At 39.9% G+C, this 12596-nt stretch overlaps 1 protein-coding gene across 50 annotated transcripts in view; it reads left to right on the top strand.

The window, feature by feature from the left end:
* ANK2 (ankyrin 2) overlaps positions 1-12596 on the top strand; it is a 618697-nt gene that overhangs the window by 297768 nt on the left and 308333 nt on the right. For 23 of the 50 annotated variants that reach the window (XM_070259797.1, XM_070259784.1, XM_070259768.1 and 20 more), the window contains exon 1: positions 4189-4505. The exons of 17 other annotated variants lie outside the window; for them this stretch is intronic. In XM_070259797.1, the coding sequence (XP_070115898.1) occupies positions 4422-4505 (84 nt within the window). In that variant the 5' untranslated portion in view covers positions 4189-4421. Of the gene's footprint in view, positions 1-4077; positions 4506-12596 lie in introns of those variants that run through there. 10 more of the 50 variants (XM_070259800.1, XM_070259795.1, XM_070259770.1 and 7 more) reach the window with 3 other exon arrangements.

Genomic DNA, 12596 nt, shown 5'->3' with positions numbered 1-12596 from the left:
ATCCCACAAAATCACTTAATATTTGAGTGTCTGTCATTATAAGTGCTTGGGATGTGTAAGTGAGAACAAAGATCTCAGTCTTCATGGAGCTTCCATTCTAGGAGCTAAAAATGATATAAATTATAAAATGCTTTACAAATGTAAGGTATTATCATCATTGCTATCATATCTGCAGCAACTCCAGTTTCTCAAATGCCCTTAAAAAGTCCTATTTGAGGGGCTCGCCCTGTGGCCGAGTGGTTAAGTTCCTGCGCTCCACTGCAGGCGGCCCAGTGTTTTGTTGGTTCAAATCCTGGGCAAGGACATGGCACTGCTCATCAAGCCACGCTGAGGCAGCATCCCACATGCCACAACTAGAAGGACGCACAATGAAGAATGTACAACTATGTACTGGGGGGCTTTGGGGGAAAAAAATAAAATCTTTAAAAAAAAAAAATCCTGTTTGAAATTATGCATACCTCCTAGATGTCAGGAAGTACACAAAATAAAAGAAAATCTAAGAAATGAAATATTTACCCATTAGAAATTTAACTGTAAATATAAACTCATGGTAAATATTGAAAAGGTTTGTGTATTGCATTCAAATTGGCCCCTATGCTATGCCATGCAATGTGTTAGGCTCCATGTGGGATGCAAAGATAGACATTAATCTGGCCCTCAGGGAGCTTAGAGTCCAGTTGGGCACATGCCCACTAAAAACTGCACTATGAGGATAGCAAGTGAAGAGTGCCCAGCAGACAGGCATGGAGGAATAGATTGAAAGCTTCATAAGAGGAACCCAAACATTTAGAACACCATCACATCTTGTGGACATTCTCTATATGTAGAATATTTACCTTCTAACACTGCAATGGACGTAGTACTACTGGCACCTGGCTAATTCATCGACTTGCTGAGATTGTATTTTACACTTTGATTATAGACGTTGATATCCATGGTGTGCTGGTATAGTATTTGTGCAGTACTTCTGCTCTGTAAAGGATGTGTATTGAATAGAAGTTTTAATCGTATTTCAGAACAACACCAAACAACCAGGAGATTAGAGTTCATTGTCAAAATTAGACACCTAAACCTGAATATTTAGGGCCATCTACTATATATGTAGACGTTGACAGAGAAGGGAGTGTTACCAGAGGCAGTCTGAACATAATCAGAAGGTATGGATTCATAAAGTACATTTGTTTGCAATTTACATTGCAGAGGTCATGTAAGAAATGCTTAGGTTCCTAGCTGGGCCACCAAACCCATGGATTGAAAAGCACATTCTGACATCTAAGGAGAATGAAGGGTGTTGGTAACACAGCTCTCCTATAGAACCAGTTGCTAGAAAAGTTTTCCTTTTTCCTTCTTTTCCCCTTTTGGTGGTATCATAGTTTCCTCACTATGTTTGCCAAAAAGTTCCCATCTCAGCACCTTTGAACTGCTATTCTCTTTGCCTAGAATATTCTGTCTCCAGACAATTGCTTGGCTTGGTCCCTCGCTTCATTCAAGTTTCTAGAGAGCATTCCTCAGCACCTTATCTGAAATAGCATCTGTCTCCCATCACTCCTTATCCTACTTTTTGTCCCCGTAGCACTTAGCACAATTATTGTGTTTACTGCCTAGTTCCCCTGTTAGACTATTAGCACCATGACTGCAAAAACATTGCCTGTTTTGTTCACCATTATGTCCCTGGTGGTTAGGTCAATGTATCCCTAATGCTTAGTTCCTGGCACATGACAGGCATTCAATGAATATTTGTAGAGTAAATGAATACAGTTTCCAGGCTGAGGCTGCACCTAAGAAAGGACCAGTATGCAGGGCACAATGGAGACAGGAGAGAGAATAAGTGAAGGGGTGGGTGAGAGGACAGCGGAGGAGAGGGAGGATATCATGGGGGATCTGAGTGAGGGGATGGATGAGAGGACAGCGGAGGAGAGGGAGGATATCATGGGGGATCTGAGTGAGGGGATGGGTGAGGGGACAGCGGAGGAGAGGGAGGATATCATGGGGGATCTGAGTGAGGGGATGGGTGAGGGGACAGCGGAGGATATCATGGGGGATCTGAGTGAGGGGGTGGATGAGGGGACAGCGGAGGAGAGGGAGGATATCATGGGGGATCTGAGTGAGGGGGTGGGTGAGGGGACAGCGGAGGAGAGGGAGGATATCATGGGGGATCTGAGTGAGGGGATGGGTGAGGGGACAGCGGAGGAGAGGGAGGATATCATGGGGGATCTGAGTGAGGGGGTGGGTGAGGGGACAGCGGAGGAGAGGGAGGATATCATGGGGGATCTGAGTGAGGGGATGGGTGAGGGGACAGCGGAGGAGAGGGAGGATATCATGGGGGATCTGAGTGAGGGGATGGGTGAGGGGACAGCGGAGGAGAGGGAGGATATCATGGGGGACTTTGATGAGGGTTCTGACAACAGTGGGAGTTGGGCTTCTAGAGGGTTTTGTAGAAGTTCCTGGAGGGTTTTGTTTTGCAGAAAGGGGCCTATTGCCTCTGTCCTGGCTGTGGGATCTGAGGTATCACTGGTGGGATGTGTCTGCTGTAGCAGAGGGAGGGAGGGAGGGGCAGCAAGACGAGGTGCCTCTGGATGAGGATGTGGCAAAGATCTTAGGGATGTTAAGGCAGAGAGAGAACAATCCCAACAGCAGTGGGAGAGAAGGTGAATTTTTCTTGCTGTGTTTACTGGAAAGATGAGCTCCAATTTTGGTAGAGGTTTTCTTGTAAGAAACATTTTTAAAGTAGATTTTCCAGGTTGAAAATTACCTATATTTGCGGGGTTTTTTAAAGAGGGTTTTGTTTTGTTTTAATTTTTGAACTGGAAGATTAGCCCTGAGCTAATATCTGTTGCCAATCTTCCTCTTTTTTTTCCCCCCAAAGCTTAGTACATAGTTGTCTATCCTACTTGTAGGTCCTTCTAGTTGTGCTATGTGGGATGCCACCTCAGCATGGCTTGACGACGGGTGCTAAGTCCGCACCCAGGATCCAAACTGGCCAGCAAAATGGAATGTGCAAACTTAACCACAACGCCACCAGGCCAGCCCCTATATTTGTAGAAATAATGATAGGTTAGCAATAGCAATAACACATTCACATAGGCACCCTCAATTTTCAAAGAATATTTTATACATTACCTCCTTGGTTCCATCCTAACTCTATTTTTACATCTAAGTATTCTGTGTATTATACTTCGAGTTTGTTTTCTAGGAAGAGGGCTGAATGTTTAGCGTGTGCATATGTGTATTTGTACAAAACATATTGGGTTCTGGTTGCATTCACATTTTAATTTGTTTTAATATACAAATATGGCCACCTTGATCTGATAGATGAAATTGAGTTTCTTCTTATAAAAACAAGCCCTATTTTCTTTTCTTATCAAGAATAATTCTGGAACTTTATATTATAAACTCCTTGAGACCAGGGGTTCTGTTTTATTCATCAGCCAACAACGAAAATTAGATTAAGAAGATTTCTAAGGTCAGTTATGAAATGTTTTAATTCCATAACTTTCCTATATTTGTATTACCCATAGTGTCTAACTTAAATATTCAGCAACCTTGCTTAATTGCCTTTAATGTGCCAGGCATCATGCTTGGTTCTGGGAAAATCAATGATCTCCACCTACCCAAACACGCGGATGCACGCGCACACACACACACACACACATGCACACTACCCCTGGCCTTCAGAAGCTCCTGGCCTGTCAAAAAGAGACAGTTGGGTGAATGTGGCATTGTGATGGTGTTCAGGTGCTCTGTCAGAAGCTACAGTGGAAAGAGAAGCACAGAGGAGGGAGTGGTCTGTGTCACCTGGTCGCAGGGAAACCTGTTCTCAAGGCTTTATGACAGAAGTTATCCTTAAACTGAGTTTTGAAGGATTATCTTTCCAAGTCGTGTGAATAACATCTTAAAAATGTAACTTTCTGACATTCACTTTAGGACATTAATAGCTGTTCCGTTTCCTTGAGTGGCCTCTTCACCGACTGAGATGTACCTCTTCAGGTTCAGAAACACATTCAAGAATGTTTTCGTTTTCTTAGTATGCATTGTGTCTGTTCTGTGTTGAAGTACCTGAGGAGGAAAATTAAGCCCAGGTTTTGTGTGTGGGTTGAGAGCTGATCGAATTGAGGGTGTGTCGGAAACCAACCAGCAGTGTCCCCAAATCATTCGAGTCCTCGGCATTCTTTTTTCAAGGCTTTCTTCATTGTAACCGGTCCCTGATGGTAATTGGTTGAATCAGATTTAACAATGCAGTCAGATAAACAGTTGTGGCAGCTGCTGCCATGGCAACGTCACCGTCCTTACCCTCCCAGTGCGCGCCCCTTCCCCACCCCTCCTCCTCCTCCTGCTTTCCTCCAGTAAGTGCACACTCGCTAGTGGTCTGTACAGGCGGCGGGGTTTAATGGCACAGCTATTTTCTTTCCAAACTGTTCAAAATGATGAACGAAGATGCAGCTCAGAAAAGCGACAGTGGAGAGAAGTTCAACGGCAGTAGTCAGAGAAGAAAAAGACCCAAAAAGGTAAATCACCGGAATTAGGAATGTCTGTATATAGATGTGTGTGTGTGTGAGTGTGTAATATCAGTGAGGCTATAGAAACTGTGGAGTGTTTGAGTAACTATAGACTATAGCAGTGCCAAGCACTGCTTTTTAAAGAGGCAGGTGCCAACGGCTGCTTTCTGAGACTAGGAAAGGAACCCGTTCATGATGGATACACTGCCTGGAGCATGGTGAAGTGAACAGAGATGAGGTGTGTTTGGCATGTGGGTTACTGAGGATTGTGGCCACTGATGGATGCTTCTGGTGTTAACCGGGTACAGAGAGAGTCATTTTATTTTTAGGATGTGTGACTTTAAAAGGAAGTGCTAAGCAAGGTGAATCGTGAAGTAAAAGGAAGATTTTTGGCCAGATGTTTTTGCTCGGTGATAATCTTGAGATGGCTAGACAGCAAATGCCTTCTGCTTCCACGCTAACTGTATTCTTCCTAAGGAGAAAAGCTTGTTGTGACAGGAGAAATATGATCCCCAGCGTGATATTTCTTTGGCTTGCCTACCTCCTCTACGGTTTTCCCAGACCTTGTGGTGGCTCTTTCATTGATTAAGATAAACAGCTAAGGATATTATGGGGCGGGGGTGTGGGCACACAAAGCAGGCGCAGAATCTCTTACCCTGGCACACAGGCCCACACCGCTGATTTTCATGGAAGTGATACCAGGGAGAAACAGTGGGAAAAGATGCAAACTATTCGGCCCCACCCAATGCCAGCACTTCTTTCTTTATGGCCTGATTCCTTCTGGTAAACTGTTGCAGCCTCACAGAGCTCTTTGAGCCCCACCTCTGAAAGAGATGCCTTTTAAATATATTCTCCTAAAATCCATTTATTTCCTGAAGCAATAATATGGGCAGGATATAGGGTATAATTCTAATGTAAATGGTTCCAATGTTTGGTTTTGGAGTTTAAATGAGCAGATTAAAGAAATAATTATCACGAATAAACGAGTATTTTTAATTTTGATAATGTTGAAATTGCATTGTGTTTCAAAATTACAAATCTCTGGTGTACTAAACATCTGATAATAGAAAAAATTCAAAACAGTTTGAATCCTCTGATATTTAAAAGATCATTGTGTTAGCAAACAAGAGATTAGTATATTTGTATGGTGCCATGTAATTTGATAAAAATAAGCATGCCCACAGATGACAATTTTTTAATAATAGCCTGGAGATAGTGATGCAATCTGATAAAGGCAAAGGATAATTCAGGGCAGGTCGGAACACTGGTAGAATGTCCTTTTGTACCTGAGGCTTCTGGATCCCCCAGACCTCAAGGGCATTTTTATAGTGTCAGTTAATTGATAAACATTTTTTAAAAAAGAAAAAGCAAACAGAAAAGAGAAACAGAGCAAGAGATAGGAAAAAGAAAGAAAGAAAAAAGGAATTTTTGCTTGAATTCATAGTGTCATTTGAAAATCCTCTTAATTTCTCCCTGAAGTCCCTGTGTTGCGTTAGAAACAATATACTCAGAAGCACTCCAGGGGTGGTGAATGATCTCAAGGAGATTTTAAGCTCTGAGTGATGAGACTAAATTCACATGACCAAAGCCATCTTAAAGTATTTGAGGGGGTAGAGAAGACGAAATCATCATATGTAATAACTATAATATTTTTTAAGCTCCATTTTCTCAAACATACTTATTTTAGGAATAAATTCTTTTCCAAACTCTTAGTCAGAATGATAGCAATTAATAGCAAGTTTTGAATGTTTGTGTGTTGGTGGACACGTTCAGAGGCACATATTAAGTGAGCTGTTAAGACACAGTGAATATTGAGTGGTTAAAAGTAATTTTACCTAAAAGGAAAACATACACACACACACACACACACACACACACACAAACATCCTTCAGCTTGTCAAGTCAGACATAGGTGGGTTTGAGTCTGAGCTCTAGCCATTAATATTGCGTGTTTGGAGTATGTATCATTTAATATCTCTGATCCAGGTCGTCATCTGCAAAACGTGAATAAATGCATATACCTTTGGTATTTTTGTCAGGATTAAAAATAATGTGTATAAAAATCTTTGAGCAGTATTAAATATATAGTTGATGGCAATAACTTCTAGATGTTATTACTATTCCCTTAAGTGGAAATTATTTGTTGTAATAAGCCCTGTGGAAAGAAAGTCTGTTTATATTTTTGGGAGAGGCAGAATATAATATTGGTACTTTGCAGAGGCTAGTAGTCATTTTTCAAAATGTCAAAAGTTATATGCTATAATTGGAAACTTTTTGTTTCGTACAAATTATTGAGATTTACGTAAACGTACCTTAGGTCTTTAAATTGCCGCTTCACATCTTTTTGCATAGCAGGCAACTTAAATTTTCATATTTAGAAACTAGCCCATTAAATGTGCTTTGATGAGGATATAATAGTCAAGAGATAAACATCCCTAATAGGCCTAAAATCTGAGAAAAGCAAGAATTGGAGCAAAATCAACACCGCGTCACTTCAATACAGTTGTCTGTTTTTCTACCAGATGTTCGCATTGCATCCACCGCAGGATTCTATATAAGCATCCAGGATTATGGACCACCAGGCTCACTGAGGCCTGGGTGCTGAGCTCACATGCTGAATCATATTCCTTGAAAACACGCCTCTTCCTCTAGTAAATATCTAACAGATGAGCCATAATCCACTTGTTTATTCTATACCTCACAAAAGTAATTCTTCTGGAGGACAGAACTAAAGGATCCTTTGCCACGAAACCCACAATGTGAGAAAAAAGGTTCAGGGAGATTATTTCATATCAGAATTGTAGAGAGTACCTTGATGATAAAAATCCTTTTAGCTTTTCTTAAGAATGTCTATTCTGGCTTTAGTAATTGAGCTTGCCAATGTCCCACATGCAAAGGCAGCACACACCTGTGGTTGAACATGCTGGGGTTACAACTCACCGCACTGAGGGAGGATGCACATCATGGGGAATCATGTTAAAAAAGATTCATAGGATTTGGGCTTTAGATGAGTAATTTGGGGAAGGGTCTGAGAAAGTGGGGGCTCACTGTGGATTGGGTACTGTCAGAAAGTGGAGACGCTTCTCTGATTGTGTTTCCCAATAAATCTTAGCTCTAGGAGGACAGACTGAAGTGTTACTAAAGCTGTAGTCAGTAAAGAAGCGGCAGTCTCTTATTTAGCAGGAGAGGGGGATGTTTGGTATTTTGTGGCTTGGACTATGTTTGTGTTTCGTCTGTGTTCGGATGTGATAAGGGAGTGGTGCTGTTTTTTGTCCAGCTCCATCACGACCACAGAGTGGCCTGGTCTGATGTTGATGCCCTGCGAAATTGTTTACGTTCAATAGGCGAGCACCAAGGTCTTGCTGATAGTACCAGCCAGCTCCTGCATGTCAGTAGCTGCTTTTCTCTTTCTCAAGCTTGAACACAAAGATACTTTTGGAGAGAGGGAGATTTATTTATTATTGGATGCTCTTTAGTGTCCAATAAAATAAAATAAATCAGATAGTAGCATTGCTGAAGTATTCATAGAAACGTTTTTTATCTAATACTTCAACAAAACAGTTCCTTTAAGGCCAGTTATTTCACACAAACAAATATTGCCCAGGGTGCAGATTTGGGGTTGATGGGGGTTCAGTGGAAATGAGGAAATGGGAACTACTCTGATTTTCAGCTGAAATCCTGGACTAAAAGGAAGCAGTGGGACCTATGTGAAATGTATTGATGTAAGGGAGTTTTTAGCCCATTCTAAATGCCAGACAACTCTGTAAAAATTCATTATTCCAGACAATATTTTGACAGATTAGATTGAAATAATCCAAGACCATATTAGTGTGCAACACCACATACTTTCCAATTTTGTATCAATGACATAGCAGTGGATTTGTGCTAGAAGAGTACAAGAGCCTTTGATAATTTACATAAATGAAAATGGAAATGCCCAAGCATCAGTCACAGGAGACAGAGCCATCTGAAGCCACTTGGCTTTGTGAGTTCTTTTAAAACAAGTGAACAATTAAAGGGCTTGATAATTGTTTTCCTCATTTGGTGGAATAACTATAAAACTATATAAAGGTTAAAATATAAATACTATTAGTTTCAACAGAATAGTAAGATAAAATGGCTTTGTAGGATACCTTATATTTATTTAAGATGTTTTGATCCTCATGAACATTGCAAAATATTTTGGTTATATATATTTTTATTGCTATTTACTTGCCACTGCCTAAATAGGGAGATGACAGTGATGCCAGATGTGTGATTGAAATGGTGCACCATTGAAATGTGAATCAAAGACATATTAAAAGGTTTATTTTTACAGCAGCCACAGAATGTATGGCTTTTTTAGTGGAATCAGGTAGTAGATCCAACATTTGGATGTTCAAATAGTCTTGCAGTCAAATTGAATTTGAATTTCGTTGGTGTCTTACCTAGTTCAATCAAGTCTGGAAAGTCTTTCAAGATATCCCCATTTCTTCAATTTTCCAAATAACTTATGATTTGCCCTTTTTTTTTTACATCAATTTATAACCCAAAATAGCATGTGTTGCCTGAAGACAGCAATTCCTCATCACTGAAGGTATTTAAGATGACCATCTGTCCAATATGATGGAAATTTTTTTATTGGATGGAAAAATCCCTTACAACCTGGTATTCCATGATTTTCTTTCTATGTCTGTCTCTCTATTTCCATCTCTTTCTACCCACCTTGATGATAGTGATTTTTTCACTGCTAATTTCACATGTAGATATTAATCCTAGAATATCTTTTTTAAAACAAAGTGCTGTCTGCTGACCATAATTACCAGAATTACTTGGGTTTCCTCCTAAAAGAATAGAATTCCTGGAACCCACTTCTGACCTGCTCAATCAGTTTAAGGGATTTTTAACAGCCTCCCAACTCTTTGTTACGAACACCGAGTTACTTTAAAAAGAAGAATCTCTAATTTGAATTGAGTGTGCTAGATATTACTTGATTCTTACAGTTAACGTTTGTTTACGTCTAGATGGCAGTGCAATGACAGAAGACAGCAGAAAGCATTTTTTTCTATCTTACTATTATTCTACATCTAGTCCTAAAATTGCTTCACAAGCACCGTCTCATTTAATCTTCAAAATAACTCTCATTGAGTATTATTATCCCAGTTTCGTAGATGAGGAGCTGGAAAGTCAGAGACTTTATGTAGGGATGGTGCTAGACAAATGATAGACATTTTTCCTGCTATTCAACAAATGGTACATTTTGAACCATTTCTCCGTGGAAACCAGGGGCCAAGCTATTCCTCTGCGGTCTCTTCCAAAGTTCCTAAGGTACCTACAGCTTCATCTTCTGCTGAGAGAGCCTCCATATCCCCCTGCCCCCATATTGCTTCCTATCTTTTATCAGTTGATCGCATTCTCCAAAATGCTCACTCTAATCTCTGGGAATAATATGTAAAGGTGATTTCTCTCCTGGCTGTCAATAGTGTTCTTCCAAGCAGGACTCCTCTTTTCCCTCGTTTTGCTTCATTTTGTGACATGTTGGTGTTGATATTTCTTTTAGTCTATACAGACAATGTACTGGACTTTGAAAATTCGCCAAAATGAACGGAATAACTAGATACACAAAAATGAACAGAACAACTACATAAGTAGACAAGTATCTTCATGTGGTTTACGCGTATTAAATCAAGACAACATAAAAAGTTGATCCTACTTTCTTAACTTTAGTTCTAAATATTCTGTTGAGAAACTCTGTTAGTATGTTATTCTCAGTAATTGTTCTATGGAAGGTTCTTTTTCATGTACTTTTTTCTGAACGGTTTGACATTTTTTCCTTCTTGGTGAAGTTTCTACAGAGACAAGTGATTGCATATTGAAATAGAACTAAAATTTTTATCTGTACTTGTTACCGTCTAGTCCTGATTCAGAGCATACTAAATGATAAGTATGCCTATGACTTTATTTCTCTCCTGACTGTATTCTGTTCTGATTCCTGTTGGTAGCAGAAACAAAACCACTGCCTATTTTTGTCTCAGTGGGCACTGGAAGGATTCCTGACAACAAATAAACTTACCATCTCAATTTCCTTTTACTTAAAAGGGCAGAATTGGGATTGCTACCAAATGAGATGATCTTTTTTGATTAAAAAAAAAGTAACTATTTTATACACAAGACTAAGTAAACATGATAGGGTATTTCTTTTCTTTGAAATCCATTAATACTGCTAACCCTTTAGGGACGGTCAGTTTTTAAAAACTGGAGAAAAATGGTGAAATATGCTCTAGTTAATGACCCAAATCTAGAGGGTGAGCTTCTACTTGGTTCTCAGCCCTGGTTTTTATTCATGTTTTTCTGTTAACTCAAAGACAACTATCATCTTCTACCCACTAATTTGTGTTTGTGCTCATTAAGACAAAGACTTTGATTTCTAGCATTTGCTTAATGAGCTTCACTTTCTAAGAATCAGCTTGTTTAACTCAATTTAATTTAGGTGTTTCCTCCTAACGCATAGGAACGCTCCTTTAATTGAACAATTCTGTGTTGGTTTGCTGGGTGTACAGCACTGTAATAGCTTCCATGGCATCGCTGGTCTAAAAGTCAATGGTTGATAACTTTACCAAACTTGTAATCTGATTGAGCAGACATTCCTGTCCAAAAACACATAATGAGCAATCCAGAGAAATATTATGACTATTATGTAATGCTCACAAGTATTGTAAATAATAAGTATTATGTTGTGCATTTCCAAAAATAAATTCTAAAGGAGCCTTTAGAAGGGTGAGAGATCAATGTGATTTTATTAAAACATTAAGCCCTACAAGTGAATGAGCTGTAGCCCTGAGCCTTGAATTATGGCTACTACTTGAGTATGAAGGAAAGGAATACACAGGCAATCTGTCTGGCGCGAGCTTAGCTGTATGATTGCAAGTCACGTTAAAGATTAGGACACTGTTGAAAGATTTGTTGTAGTTCACAATCATAGACTTTGTGGGTGAACTCCCTGTGACATGTCCTTATGCTCTGAGCCTTGGTCAGTTCTAGACTTACATTTTGGAATCCATCTTGTTTGGAGGACTTATTCTGTGTCCATCTCCTACAGCACATATCTTTTACTTTTATTTTTATTTTTTTTGAGGAAGATTAGCCCTGAGCTAACTGCTGCCAATCCTCCTCTTTTTGCTGAGAAAGATTGGCCCTGAGCTAACATCCATGCCCATCTTGCTCTACTTTATGTGTGGGATGCCTACCACAGCATGGCGTGCCAAGCGGTGCTATGTCCACACCCAGGATCTGAACCAGCAAACCCCGGGCCAACATAGTGGAACATGGGAACTTAACCGCAGTGCCACCGGGCCGGCCCCCAGCACATATCTTCTAAATCACTCATCTTATCTATGAATCCTTGCCCCATATATATTCGTGTTTATAAATCATTTCTGTAGTCAATAGGAAATTCCAATAAATATGCCTCCAAATTAACAAGGCGTCTTGTCTAGTTAGGGATACTTTTTGAAATTATCCAAATAATCAACCTCTGCTTTTACCTGAAGAGATGCTGATATAGCTAACCCAGGGCTATGATGACCTAGAATACTTATTCAGAAACTCTTAAGCCGCTGTGTAGTAGCTGAAAATGGTTCTTCTCCTTTGGTTATTATTATATCTGGTATATGTTAGCCCACTTTGTGTGCTGGCATCCTTTTGAATTTGCTCCGAGTAGCTAGGTCCTGTTTGATTTTCGGATCCTTGAATGTGAAATTCATGACTTTTCCCTCCTTTCCACTGCTGGTCTGTCCACAGGTTTCTGCACGTGGTCTTTGTCCATCTTCACCAGCAGGCAGAGTGACTCATAGCCAATCATTTTACCCTTAGCTGCCTGGACTTTCTACCCATAAAATAAGGACAATTATACTCACTGCCACTTCAGAGAAGACTCAAGGTTAAAGAGAAAGAAGTAACGGGGTGTTTTAGATGTAAAACTATGGAAACAGAAGTAAGTGTTAGGATCTGTGTTGATTTTGGAAGTTTGAAGAAGTTAAAAATGAAAGGTGGGCCATCCTAGAATGTTTTACCAAGTACTAGTAAGCGACACCTTTTTATAAGTGTTTTAATATAATAATG

This window comes from Equus caballus, chromosome 2 (assembly GCF_041296265.1).
Source record: "Equus caballus isolate H_3958 breed thoroughbred chromosome 2, TB-T2T, whole genome shotgun sequence".
NCBI lineage: Eukaryota > Metazoa > Chordata > Mammalia > Perissodactyla > Equidae > Equus > Equus caballus.
Note: the sequence above shows the minus strand (reverse complement) of the source record. Positions and strands in the feature narration are given on the sequence as shown.